The sequence below is a fragment of the Arachis ipaensis genome, chromosome B1 (genome assembly GCF_059453495.1).
Source record: "Arachis ipaensis isolate K30076 ecotype BB chromosome B1, ASM5945349v1, whole genome shotgun sequence".
NCBI classification, from domain to species: domain Eukaryota; kingdom Viridiplantae; phylum Streptophyta; class Magnoliopsida; order Fabales; family Fabaceae; genus Arachis; species Arachis ipaensis.
Genome location: NC_142436.1, coordinates 142,367,149 through 142,380,004, shown reverse-complemented (window position 1 = coordinate 142,380,004; position 12,856 = coordinate 142,367,149). Strand labels below are relative to the sequence as shown.

Sequence of the window (12,856 nt, the reverse complement as noted above, 5' to 3'; positions counted from 1 at the left end):
GTCCATTTGAAGAGTATTGTAAAGGACATGGGATCAAGGTTGAGAAGACGGTTCCTAAGACTCCTCAACATAATGGAGTTGCAGAGAGAATGAATCGCACTATCAATGACAAAGTCAGGTGTATGCTCTCTCATGCAAAGTTGCCTAAATCCTTTTGGGGTGAAGCGATGAGGACTACAGTAGATCTGATCAACCTTTCTCATTCAGTTCCACTTAATGGTGATGCCCCAGAGAAAGTTTAGAGAGGAAAAGATGTCTCCTATAGTCACTTGAGAGTGTTCGGCTGCAGGGCTTTTGTTCACATTCCAAGAGATGAAAGGTCTAAACTTGATGGAAAGTCAAAGTAGTGTATCTTCGTGGGTTATGGTCACGAAGACTTTGGTTACAGATTATGGGATCCGGTGAGCAAGAAGATAATTAGAAGCCAAGATGTGATTTTTCTTGAAGACCAAACTATTGAAGATCTTGAGAAGATAGATAAGCCAACAGTAACTGTTAGACGCTCTATTGATGATGAATCTGGTCCTTCCACTAGACCTCCTGTTGATGGGGGAGATGTACAAGTTGATAATGATGGTGATGATTTGCATGATGAACCTGCACCTCAACCTGAGGTTCCAGATGTTGAAGTTCTACCTGAACCACCAGTTGAGCCTGAATTGAGAAGATCTACTAGAGAGCGTCATCCTTCTCAGAAATACTCTCCTCATGAGTATGTGATGAACACTGAGACTGGGGAGCCAGAGAGCTACCAGGAAGCTATGTCTGATGAGCATAAGGAAGATTGGTTGAAGGCCATGCAAGAAGAAATGAAATCCTTGCATGAGAATCATACTTTTGAATTGGTGAAGTTGCCGAAGGGTAAGAGAGCATTCAAGAATAAATGGGTGTTCAAGTTGAAAGCAGATGAAAATGTCTCACGGCCAAGGTACAAAGCTCGATTGGTTGTGAAAGGCTTTGAGCAAAAGAAATGTATTGATTTTGAGGAGATTTTCTCTCCAGTTATGAAGATGTCCTCTATTCGAGTTGTGCTTGGATTGGCGGCTAGCTTGAATTTAGAGGTTGAGCAGCTTGATGTGAAGACTGCATTCCTTCACGGTGACATAGATAAAGAAATTTACATAGAGCAACCAGAGAGTTTTGAGGTTAAAGGAAAGGAGCATCTTGTATGCAAGTTGAAGAAGAGCTTATATGGGCTGAAGCAAGCGCCAAGGCAGTGGTACACAAAGTTTGATTCCTTCATGGAAGGTCATGGGTATAGTAAGACTTCTTCTGATCCTTGTGTCTATGTTAAGAAATTTTCTGATGGTGATTTTATAATTCTCTTGCTTTATGTTGATGACATGTTGATTGTTGGTCATGACACTAAGAAGATTGAAAGTCTTAAGAAAGACTTGAATAGATCCTTTGCTATGAAGGATTTGGGTCCTGCAAAGAAAATCCTTGGCATGAGTATCACTCGTGACAGGAAGAATGGGAAACTATGGTTGTCGCAGCAGAAGTACATTGAAATGGTTTTAGAGAGGTTTAGCATGAGTAATTCCAAACCTGTTAGTACTCCACTTGCTAGTCATTTCAAGCTGAGTTCGCAGCAATGTCCTACAAGTGAGAAAGAGAAAGCAGAAATGAAGAAGATTCTATATGCATCTGCAGTTGGCAGTTTGATGTATGCTATGGTTTGCACCAGGCCGGATATTGCTCATGCAGTTGGAGTTGTTAGTCGGTTTCTCTCTAATCCTGGAAAGGAACACTGACAAGCAGTGAAGTGGATTTTCAGATACCTTAATGGTACTTCCAGAGTTTGTTTATGCTTTGGGAGTGGCCAACCTGTGTTGGATGGTTACACAGATGCAGATATGGCTGGGGATCTTGATTCAAGGAAGTCTACTTCTGGTTATATGATGACTTTTGCAGGGGGAGCTGTGTCGTGGCAATCTCGACTTCAGAAATGTGTTGCTTTGTCTACTACAGAGGCAGAATACATTACTGTTATTGAACCTTCTAAGGAACTCTTGTGGATGAAGAAATTTCTACAAGAGTTAGGCATCAATCAAGAGAAGTTTGTGTTATTCTGTGACAGTCAGAGTGCTATCCATCTCAGTAAGAATCCAACGTTTCATTCCAGATCGAAGCACATAGAGGTGAGGTATCATTGGATACGTCAAGCGCTTGAGATGAAGTCATATGCACTAGATAAGATCCATACTGATGATAATAGTTCAGATATGATGACTAAGAGTTTACCTGCAGTGAAGTTTGATTACTGCAAAGAGAAGGCGGGCTTGGTGGAGCAGCCTATCCCCACTTGAGTTGGTGAGGGAGAGATTTGTTGGTGGGTCCCCAACTAAGTGGGGCCCACATCTTATTAAAAAAAAAGAAATAAACAGAGAAAGTGGCATAAGCCACGGAAGAGAGAGTGAAGCTTTCTTTTGAAATTGAAAGCAACGAAGCAAGGGTTTTTCGGCGTCGAGAGAAGAAGGGAATTTGGGGAAAAAGAGCATGCTAACCTTGATCACATTGACTTGGTAAACTTGCTCCATTTCTTATGTAATTTTAGTATGTTATTCCTGGTGTAGAGATGAACATTAGGATATAACTTGCTTGTGGTATTGTCTTCTCTTTTGCCTGATTTGAGATACCCACTTTGTGGAGGGTTTATGTTGATTCCATCAGTTTTGATGATGTATTTTGTTGATTGTTGAGATGCCCTAGTGTCACTAGGAAGACTGTTTGTGTACCCATTTTTCTGATAGTGAAAGATTTTTCTGGACTAGGTCCCGTGGGTTTTTTGTCCCTCTTTTGGGGGTTTTCCCACGTTAAAAATTCTGGTGTCTGATTATTTAATTTCTGCCATTATAATTGTTGCTTGGAGTATCTTTCATATTACCTATTTAATTGCACAGGTTGTGGAAAAATTATTTCTGGTGCTTCTGCTGTTAAATAGGTTCTTGTTTTTGAACCTTTATTGAGTTTTTCCTAACAGAGCGGAAATTAAACTTATCAAAAGCCATACTGAAAAAAATAAGAATTGAAGTAGGACTCTGACTTGGATGTATATAGTAAGGACGGTTTGAATTTTGAGAAGGATTTAAAGTGTTGTCATCCATTGCGAGAGTTTTGTTATTGGGTTTTGGCATATATGGATGAAAAGGAATAACAAAATTTTTAAAAGTTAAGAAGCAGGAATAACGGAAGTTATCAATAGGTCGCTTATGAGTTACAAAGAATAGATTAGAATTGATCCTAACAGTTGTTGATGTAATGCTGAAAATGACCATGTGTTAAATTGTTATACTTGCTGTTAAGTTTTTTTCTATTCTGTTGCTCCACTTTATTGTGTTGAGTTCTTTTACTTCAAAAAAAATTTTCACTATTAATGGGTATTAACAAAGTTTTGAGTGTTTTGATACCATAACAAAAAAATAGAAATAAGATTAAAAAAATGAAAAATATATATTGAAGTTGTTATTTTTATATAATACAAAAATTATTCTATTTATAAAAAGAGTAAAGTATTGTTTTTGTTCCCAACGTTTGGGGTAAATCCTATTTGTGTCCCTAACGTTTAAATTGTCCTATTTGTATCCTTAACGTTTATAAAAGTGATTCAATGTTATCTTACTATCAATTATACTAACAAATCAGATTATATTTTTCAATTATTTTCACTTGGATGTATTCATTCTCAATTAGGTCTCACTTGGATGTGTTCGATTTTAATATTATACCCACTATTTGTGTTTAGATTCAAATATGTCCCTAGAAAAGTGAATTATGTAAATGTTGTAGGAATTAGTTTCAACATTTGATGAGCTATTTTTCGGAGTAGATCATCGATTCTATCTCAGACATTTATATTCTAACTTCAAGAAGAGATTTTTAAAACTCAAACTAAAGCGCTCAAGATTTGTAATTGATGGCAGAATAACATTAAATTACTTTTACAAACGTTAGGGATACAAATAGGACGATTTAAACGTTAGGGACACAAATAGGATTTACCACAAACGTTGGGGACAAAAACGATACTTTACTCTTATAAAAATATTATCAATTAAACTAAAAAATATTTATTTACTAACTATTAAATCTCAACTAAAAAAAAAAGAAAGTATGTGCTGAAATAAAATGTGATAAAAATGAAAAAAATTTTGTTCATATATTTTGAAATTTTTTTTGTCATTTGATTGTGCTTTGCCTAATAATTCATTTAATACCTTCTACGGTTTCTCTTTTAGCATAATGGCTCCTATACCAAGGAAATTTAACAAAAAGCCACCATATTTTAGCAAATCGTGTATGACACTCCAAAAAAAAAAAATCATTTTTTATCTTTACTTAAAACAAATATATATATGAAATAAATCTCTAACCTAGGCCTTCCTTTTTTTTCTTGAAAAAATAACTATAGTATGTACGGATGAAACACGATCCCAATTCGCAATGCACATAATTGAAGTAATTTTGTTAAAATGAGAAGTTACATCTTAATCAAAAGCGGTTACTAGAACTTCTAAAAATGATTCAAAATATGTAAATTGAGCCTAACACTTAGGCATATATTTTAGTTCAAGAGTAATCTTTTAATCTTCTTAAGAGCATTCATAGCGTCTTTCATTCTTGTCCTTTCACCCGGAGACTCAGCTAAGCAATTCAGAGCTAAAGTCATTATAAACAACAAGCAGTCCCGTTTAGTATCCGTTTCTCCTTCTTCCACCAATAATTTTGCATCAACGATATCAAGTAGTGAATCAGGGCATGACATTTTCACCCACTCTTTGATGGTAAACTCTCCCACAAACATTTCGTCAGTGGGTTTTTTCTGTGTGAAGGTCTCCATAAGTAAAATTCCATAGCTATACACATCACCTTGCCTAGACACTCTTCCCTCAAGTCCATATTCTGCAAAATAAGAAGAAAAACAACAAAGTGGAAAACAAAACAAATTTTATTAGATTCATAGCTGATTGCTATCAAGGTTTATCACATAAAGCATAAGATTAAAAAAGAAACTCACCAGGGGCCATATAGCCTATTGTGGCTAGATTCATGGTTTGAGTGATGGAGTCATCCCCACTCAGCAATTTTTCACCGGATAAGGCATTACTAGTCACGTGAAGCTCTTTCAAGTTTGGTAGATGGTGGAAGATGCGCTCCGGCAGTTGTCCGGATAGGTTGTTGTAGTCGAGGTCAATAACCTGCAGAAACGAACTGTTGATGATAGCTGAAGGGATAGCTCCTGAAATTTGGTTGTAAGTAAGATACAGATATTGCAAAGAAGGAGACAAGAAAATGTTGGAAGGTAAGGGACCCCAAAACTTGTTTTTAAAAAGTTCAAGCGATTGCAGGGAACTCATGTTGAACAGGAAGTGTGGGACTGTGCCAGTGAAACTATTGCCTGCCAATAACAGGTGTTTTAGTTTCCGTAGAGATTCAAACCAGGAGGGGATACTTCCGGTGAATTTGTTGAATCTAAGGTTGATGATGCTCAGTCTACGTAATCCAGCAAGTTCAGCAGGTAGATTACCGTGGAAGCTATTGTTGGGAAGATGCAGGCCAGAAAGGAATGACAGGTTTCCAAGATGCGGAGGGATGGTGGCATCAAGAGACATGTATGAGAGATTCAAGGCAGTTACTCTGCGGTGGGAAGAGCCGCAGGTGACGCCAATCCAGTTGCAAACAGAGGTACTGCTAGACCAGTTGCTTGCGAGCACATTGTTGGGATCCAAGGAGTTAAAATGCTCCCTCATGGCAACCAAGGCCGATTCATCGCTAGCCATGTTCAGCCTTGCAGCTGATACCACCGCCACGTGCCAATGCAGCAATGACAACAGGGTCGGATATAAGAGGGACTTCATTTTCATTGCACCTTATCTTCTGCTTCAATACAACATTTTGCGTTGTATATATATGTGTGTGGAGAGAGAGAGAAGAGATTCCTTTCCATTGTTCGTCGATCTTCCTTTGTACTCCAAGTGGCAGCTGAACCTGAGTTCGCAGCATCAGCCAATTACCAGGAGAATTAAAATCGTGATTAACAACAGTGCTTAACGATCTAAGACTACTTTAATTCGTTGGCCCAACTTACACTTAAAAAGACACCTCGAGTTTTGATTAATTTAGAATAAAATCAAACTTGATTATTCTAAATCCGCTTCCTAGGAAGATCCGTCTCCATATTCCATTAAAATCTCTTCCTCTTCGATCTTGTCACCTTCCAAAGTATCTTTGCTAACAAACTTGTCAACCGTTGCTCACGTGGCTTCCTCGCAGTAATCAATGCGTAAGACACAAAAATCCACATCACATTGGTTTCATCAAATATACAAATACAAATCCCCTTTGTTGATTATATGAACATCTACAAACTCATCATCTTCTTTGTTTTAGACCATCCGAAACCACCATGATATTATCCTTAAAGTACACAGCACCCTCACCCCTCGCCGGCTCTGCTGCATTCTCCTGCAGAAAGCGTGTTCCTGTTCCAAGGTTACCACCCTCTATTCAAAATCTTCAACAAAGCACTGCACTACCCTCTTTCTCTTCCCATAAACCACTTTACATTATTCCATGCACTCAGAACCTCACATTGTCAACTAAACCTAGAAGGAAGGTTGCAGAGTGTCATGCCTATGAGGCAGATAAGTCACAACCACAAGCAGCAGGGACATCAGAGGCAGCTCAGAAGCTCAAGATTGGTTTGTATTTTGCTACATGGTGGGCACTCAACGTCGTCTTCAACATATACAACAAGAAGGTTCTCAATGCTTTTCCTTACCCTTGGCTCACTTCCACTCTGTCCCTCGCCGCAGGCTCTCTTATCATGTTCATCTCCTGGGCCACAAAGCTCGCTCATGTCCCTAAAGTTAACATGGATTTCTGGAGGGCCTTGTTCCCGGTAAGCCAATATTAGTGTATCACCCTTTTTTTGTTTACCATCTATGGCTTTGATACTAATTCCGTGTCTGTGCCTGCAGGTTGCAGTAGCACACACCGTTGGGCATGTTGCAGCTACTGTGAGTATGTCCAAAGTTGCAGTGTCATTTACTCACATCATCAAGAGTGGAGAACCGGCTTTCAGCGTCCTAGTATCGAGGTTCTTGCTCGGCGAATCGTTCCCTATACCGGTTTACTTATCACTGGTGCCAATTATTGGAGGTTGTGCTCTTGCTGCTGTGACCGAACTCAATTTTAATATGATCAGTAAGGCCATTTACTTATAGCAAGGTTGATTAAATTCTCATCAAGATCAAGTAGTAGTCTAAGTAGAAGTAGAACTCTTTTTTGGTTGATTGTGTTTTGCAGGGTTTATGGGGGCTATGATATCAAACTTGGCATTTGTGTTTAGGAACATATTCTCAAAGAAGGGAATGAAGGGCATGTCTGTTAGTGGATTGAACTATTATGCTTGCCTTTCCATATTGTCTCTATTGATTCTCATACCTTTTGCCATTCTTGTGGAGGGTCCTAAGATGTGGGCTGTTGGCTGGCAAACTGCCCTCTCTCAGATTCGTCCAAATTTTGTTTGGTAATCACTAATCAATCCTCTTTTCTTATTACTATCAAACATTAAACTGATCAATTTTCTTTGTCAAAAATACTTAAGGACATTTCGGCTGTAACTTTTTTCAGGTGGGTAGTTGCTCAGAGTGTGTTCTACCACTTGTGTAATCAAGTCTCTTGCATGTCTCTTGATCAAATATCTCCCTTGACATTTAGCATAGGGAACACAATGAAGAGAATTTCAGTAATTGTCTCTTCCATTCTTATCTTCCACACGCCAATTCATCCCACCAATGCAGTTGCTGCTGCCATTGCAATTCTTGGCACCTTCCTTTATTCACAGGTGCATTCTTATTTCCTCTATTTTTAGTTTGTCTTTGCTATGTACTACTTGAATATTCAGAGACACACTGAAATCAAACCCATGATTGAGAAATTTTTCATATTGCACACAACACAGGAAAACCATATATAGTCACTGTCAATTTTATCTATGCCGGCCAAGTAAAATGGATAAAATGGAATGATTTAATGTCTAATGAGTGATCAACTAGGGTCACACTATTAATTTGTAAATGTAGCACAACAACTGAGAGCTTTTATGTTATTTCTTCGAACAGGCAAAACAGTGAGGCCTAATTCAGAAGCTAAGTTAAGTGAATGCTTATTCAGGGATGGAGCTAGAACTATGAGCCTGTCAGTGATAGTGAGAACAGTTGATGTTACTAATCATGTTTTGATCTTTGTCATTGTAGACGAAATTTTCGTTTCTTTCGTAATCTAAGGTTGAGAAGAATTTACCTGATTCAATGAGGACTAAGAACGAACTCTGGAATGTGAGTACACTAATGAGGATTTCTATAGCCCAAAGTTAGTTACACTTACCAAAAAAGAAGAGGATTTGTTGGATTAGATCTCACTAACTATTTGTGAGTAGGTCTAATAAGTTAATTATTGCAGTTGTGCCTGTATAAAAAATTTGCTTGCTGTGTGTATATTCAATCATATAGAACAATTATTTCTTTAAAGTACTATAAAAATATGTCTCTATCTCTAGTTCTCTATAGTATTCCCTCAATGACTATCAAAGAATACAAAACATCCTAAAATTAAATATCCTTTCGTTTTTGTAAGTTTGAGTAATTTCTAGTTCCATTTTTTTTTTGTGGAACTAATGAATTTGCAGTCTCACCCAATGACAGCATTTGAGGATAGTTCAACATTGTGCAAATGTCTTAATTACAAAAAACTAAGCTTTCAAGTTTGGAAAGATCTTGTAAAGAACCCAAGAATACCTCCAAGGATTGCAATGCAAGCTCTTATTTCCCAAAAAGCAAAAATCCCATCAAGTCTTTTTGCAATTAATGGAAGGCGCATAATGCAAGAATAATACCTGATTATGAGGCTCGGCTCCAGTCATAACAGTTGGCATCACAACAGTTGGCACAATTTCATCCCACCACGAACGACCAAATGTCTGTGTTTTGTTCCAAAACAGGTAATTTGAGAACTCTTATATATCAGAAACTTAAGAAAACTCAAGTTCTTATTATTAAAGAGTTCTGATTATTGACAATGCAGCCACTGAAATACAATGAAATGGATATTACAAAATCTATTGATGCCATGATCTAATTTCTCTGCAGGTCCATAACCATTTACAGTAGGATCATTCATGATTCCCAAAGAGTTGTTCACTTCAGGAGTTTCCTCCTCCAGGGGTTGTGTGGAGTCATTTGTGTATTTGCTAGGAAGAATTTTCTCATTGTATGAACCTGGAATTGCATTTCCAGAAGCAACAATGGAAGAATAAAAGGCAGTTGCATGGCTGATACATGATGCAGATTGCAAAGATTCACAAGGATCATCATTAGACAAATAGGATTCAGTACTGCTGACACTCTTAGTTCTCCATGGTCCAGTGTCGGATTCAAGCCCCTGAGACTTTTCACTGCTAGCAGCAACGAAATCAGGAAATGTTGAGATTGACCTCTGAATGGTTGATGTTGTATTAGGAAGAGGCAGACTGTTAAGCGGAATTTATGGGAAGAGATTCCTTCATCAGCAAGAAAAGATGTCTCCAAAGCCAGATGGTAAGCTGCAAAAACTGCATACTGAACCACATGCTTTACCTCCTTCAATTCTTCCTCATCAGCACCTTTAAGTAAAATCTGTTCAATGATGTCAAAATTAGAAAAATATTAATGATGTGTAGTTGGTAGTAATGACAATTAAGTTATATTTTTCCTTAAAAAAGACACATGCCTTGTGGTTGCTAGTGCACACACATTTTACATGATTTGTAATTTACAAGTTAAAGTCTCCAGAACATTTTTTTTATAATAATAAAATAATAACAATAAAATTTCTATAAAATAAGATTAGATTAGAACTGTGCAACCCAATGGCTTTGGGCAGCGGTCAAAAAACATAAATGTTTTCATTGGTTTTTTACTACCTTGAGCAGCAGCACTGCTCAGATTTTCAACAAACTTTTCAACATGAAAAGCTTCACAGTAACCCAACTTTGGTGATGAAAGATGATCAATTGAAGGCACATTTTGAGTGCCTGTACTCAAGAGCCCCTCCAAGGATCAACAAGCAAGGTTTATCAACTTTTGATGTCATGCGACGATGAGCCACATTCTTCTTACAAACAACTCCTTTAACAACCCTATTGTAGAAAAGAAAACCTGATAAGTATGACAACATAGAAATCACGTGCAGAAAATCAGATAAATTACAGCATTTACCTTTCAATGCGGCTGCCACAAGCAATGCACTTGACTTTCACATCCCTCCACTTTTGCTAGTATCTGGCTTCAATAAAGTAGCAGCTTCCCACGAGAGAGATGTGATTATTTCCATCCAAACATTTTCACCATTGTCTTCAATAGGTAGGTTTTCGACCTGTAACAGCTGAGCCACTAATGCCCTAAAATGTCCATCTACTGCATTCTTCATGACCTTCTTCTGCTCCTCACTTGTCCTATCCTTGTGGCGATGCTCTCCACTTCCAAAACTGTTTGAATTGCGCAGATATCCCCACTCACCAATGGCATTCCCATTCCCGCCATTATCTTCATCATCTTCATCAACAAAAAAAGTTTCTCGCTCGTCTTCTGCATCTTCTGGTACAGGAGGGAGCCAGAGAAGTCCATTATTTTCAAAATCAACAGGTTCAGCATCAACATCTTCTGAAACATATAGTGAGGAAGGTGCTTCATTTTCATATATATAAGGTTCATCCTCACTCTTCCCAACTGCTGTGTTTCTTTCTAAACCCTGTGTGTCGAATCCGTTCTCTGAAGTGAGATTTGCATTACCGTTATCTGCATCAGGATGCACTTTCTGCGAGCCATCAGTGTTGCTTATTCCTTCGAACTCAGCCTGTCCATAGTAGATATTCACCTGAGGATAATGTCTCATCTCGGAGTCTAACTGATATACACCATACTCATCCTCATCATCACTCCTGAAAAAACCGCATACAAGCCACAATATAATCTATTACAAAAAGCAGCAGTCCTAATTAGCTATAAACACATAGTTATTACACACTATTTTTTAATTTGTCATAGACACATGAAGAATATGATTGGCTAAATACTATTTATATAAAATATAACACTACATGGAACACGCCTAACTAAACAAATATATCAATGCTTTTGATGAACACAAGAAACAGAAAATACCTGTTCATAGGGAATTCGAATTGCTTTTGTAATGGATCCCCTATGTCTCCTGCAAGATCATTCCTCCCCCTAATGGAGGTGATAAACCTTCCCTATCAGTGTTGTTTCCACTCATAGGAGACTGATGCAAGTTCAGACACGGACCCTGTTGCATTTGTTGATAAGGCCCGGCTGAATAAGGCATGGAGAAAAGAGTAATGTTAGTACTGTCAGGAGTGACACGTTTTACTTGAATTAAGTTTGAAAACTTATTCTCAAAGTTCTTAACTTTTGAAATTAAATTTGATAGGTAACACCGAATCAACTAGAGAAAATTCTTATTTTAAAGATTAAAGTATGTTTTTGTCCCAACATTTTTTTTTTGTGACTTAAAAGAAAAATAAACAAAAACTAAGAAAGAAAAAAAACAAGAAACTGCTTAAGAAAGGCAGTCCCGCTGAATACTACTCTCAAACTCCTTCCAAGGCAATGGAAGCTCCACTTGGGGAGAAATAGTCCTCATTGCAGTCTTTGCCATGATGTCTGCTACTGTATTTGCATCTCTCAAGATCAACCGAAGATCAGCACGCCATTTCCAAGACATGATATCTCGGATTTTTAACACCAAAGGATCAGTAAACCCAGAGCAATCTTGTAAATTATTGACAATAGTAAAAGCCTCCACACAGTCTGTCTCACATATAATGTCTCTTTGTCCCGAGTCCCATGCTAAAAGAAAGCCTCTCCAAATAGCAAACAACTCTCCTTGCAAAATGCTACGACTCTCAATTGTTCCCAGACAGCCTTGTTGCCACCTTCCCTTCCAATCTCTGCTAACACAAGCAAAACCAACTCGAGCACTACTGCCAGGATAGCTAGCATCACAATTAATCTTAAAGGTACCCACTGAGGGGAGAATCCAAGAGCCACTAATGGTTGAGGGGATAGATAGTCGTTGCAACTCAAAAATATTTTGGAGCTCCTTTTCTAAGGACAAAGCCATACCAATCACCTTGTCTGTGGTCCAATGCTCGTGAGGATGAAAGATCTCGTTGTTTCTCGAACACCAAATCCACCAGAGACCAGAAAAGAATCTAAAGGGGCGCTGTTTGCTATTATGTAAGAACCAACTCATCAAATCCACTGGTTGATCGGAGATCCCTAAAGCTTGCCAAACAAGTTGGGCTTTTGGACAATCCCGAATACAATGTAAAACCGACTCCTGACTTGAGAAACATCGTGGACAGCTATCCGTGTGCGAAATGCCCCTTCTAAAACGAAATGCAGCAGTAGGAAGAGCCTCCCGAAGACATAGCCAGGCCAAAAATTTGTGCTTTTCCGGAACATGTTGACGCCAAAGCCAAAGCCAATTACCCCTATCCTCCCAACTAAACATCTTCTTACTGAGCCATAAATAACCACTATGAGCATCATAAACCTTTGAGGCCGCACCAGTCCAACACCAACCGACCTCTGAACCAGCTTGAACATCTGGGTTGTAAGAATTAATGTTGCTCTGCAGAGACTGATTCAGAGGAGAATAGATATTCTCAAGGTTCCACTGTCCAGATGACCAAAGGTCCAAGATCCTGAGATCCGAATCAGAAATGTGAACATAATCCATCTCCTGACACAGTCGCCCCTCTCTTCTCCATTTAGAAAACCAAAAGTTC

General features: G+C 38.3%; 3 protein-coding genes across 7 annotated transcripts; 1 reads left to right on the top strand and 2 right to left on the bottom strand.

The window, feature by feature from the left end:
* Window positions 1-4,503: 4,503 nt before the first annotated feature.
* On the bottom strand, window positions 4,504-6,023 carry LOC107613605 (uncharacterized). The gene is made up of 2 exons (XM_021112008.2): window positions 5,018-6,023; window positions 4,504-4,902 (listed from the first exon to the last, which is right to left on the bottom strand). Exons 1-2 carry the CDS (start codon window positions 5,862-5,864, stop codon window positions 4,565-4,567), a joined length of 1,185 nt encoding a protein of 394 aa, XP_020967667.2. The 5' UTR covers window positions 5,865-6,023; the 3' UTR covers window positions 4,504-4,564.
* A 285-nt stretch (window positions 6,024-6,308) lies between these two features.
* LOC107613630 (glucose-6-phosphate/phosphate translocator 1, chloroplastic-like) lies at window positions 6,309-9,817 on the top strand. Of its 5 annotated transcripts, XM_088502007.1 has the most exons (7): window positions 6,309-6,901; window positions 6,981-7,206; window positions 7,309-7,531; window positions 7,636-7,849; window positions 8,127-8,342; window positions 8,709-9,004; window positions 9,153-9,817. In XM_088502007.1, the coding sequence occupies exons 1-5, from the start codon at window positions 6,407-6,409 to the stop codon at window positions 8,136-8,138; spliced, it is 1,170 nt and encodes a 389-aa protein (XP_088358133.1). In that variant the 5' UTR covers window positions 6,309-6,406; the 3' UTR covers window positions 8,139-8,342; window positions 8,709-9,004; window positions 9,153-9,817. The 5 variants fall into 5 exon arrangements, with proteins under 5 accessions (XP_088358133.1, XP_088358129.1, XP_088358132.1 ...); XM_088502003.1 differs by lacking the exon at window positions 8,127-8,342 and having other exon boundaries at window positions 6,407-6,901; window positions 8,693-9,004; XM_088502006.1 differs by lacking the exon at window positions 9,153-9,817 and having other exon boundaries at window positions 6,407-6,901; window positions 8,262-8,342; window positions 8,709-8,849.
* On the bottom strand, window positions 7,635-11,412 carry LOC107637412 (1-phosphatidylinositol-3-phosphate 5-kinase FAB1B-like). The gene is made up of 4 exons (XM_021104268.2): window positions 11,205-11,412; window positions 10,260-10,981; window positions 9,965-10,180; window positions 7,635-9,677 (listed from the first exon to the last, which is right to left on the bottom strand). The coding sequence occupies exons 1-2, from the start codon at window positions 11,210-11,212 to the stop codon at window positions 10,297-10,299; spliced, it is 693 nt and encodes a 230-aa protein (XP_020959927.1). The 5' UTR covers window positions 11,213-11,412; the 3' UTR covers window positions 7,635-9,677; window positions 9,965-10,180; window positions 10,260-10,296.
* Window positions 11,413-12,856: the final 1,444 nt, after the last annotated feature.

Coding starts and splice junctions, on each gene's coding strand:
- LOC107613630 (XM_088502003.1), top strand. CDS start 6,407: ATGATATTATCCTTAAAGTACACAGCACCCTCACCCCTCGCCGGCTCT. Junction 7,207..7,308: donor ACTCAATTTTAATATGATCA/GTAAGGCCATTT, acceptor TGTGTTTTGCAG/GGTTTATGGGGGCTATGATA. Junction 7,532..7,635: donor ATTCGTCCAAATTTTGTTTG/GTAATCACTAAT, acceptor AACTTTTTTCAG/GTGGGTAGTTGCTCAGAGTG.
- LOC107613605 (XM_021112008.2), bottom strand. CDS start 5,864: ATGAAAATGAAGTCCCTCTTATATCCGACCCTGTTGTCATTGCTGCAT. Junction 4,903..5,017: donor AATAGGCTATATGGCCCCTG/GTGAGTTTCTTT, acceptor CTTATTTTGCAG/AATATGGACTTGAGGGAAGA.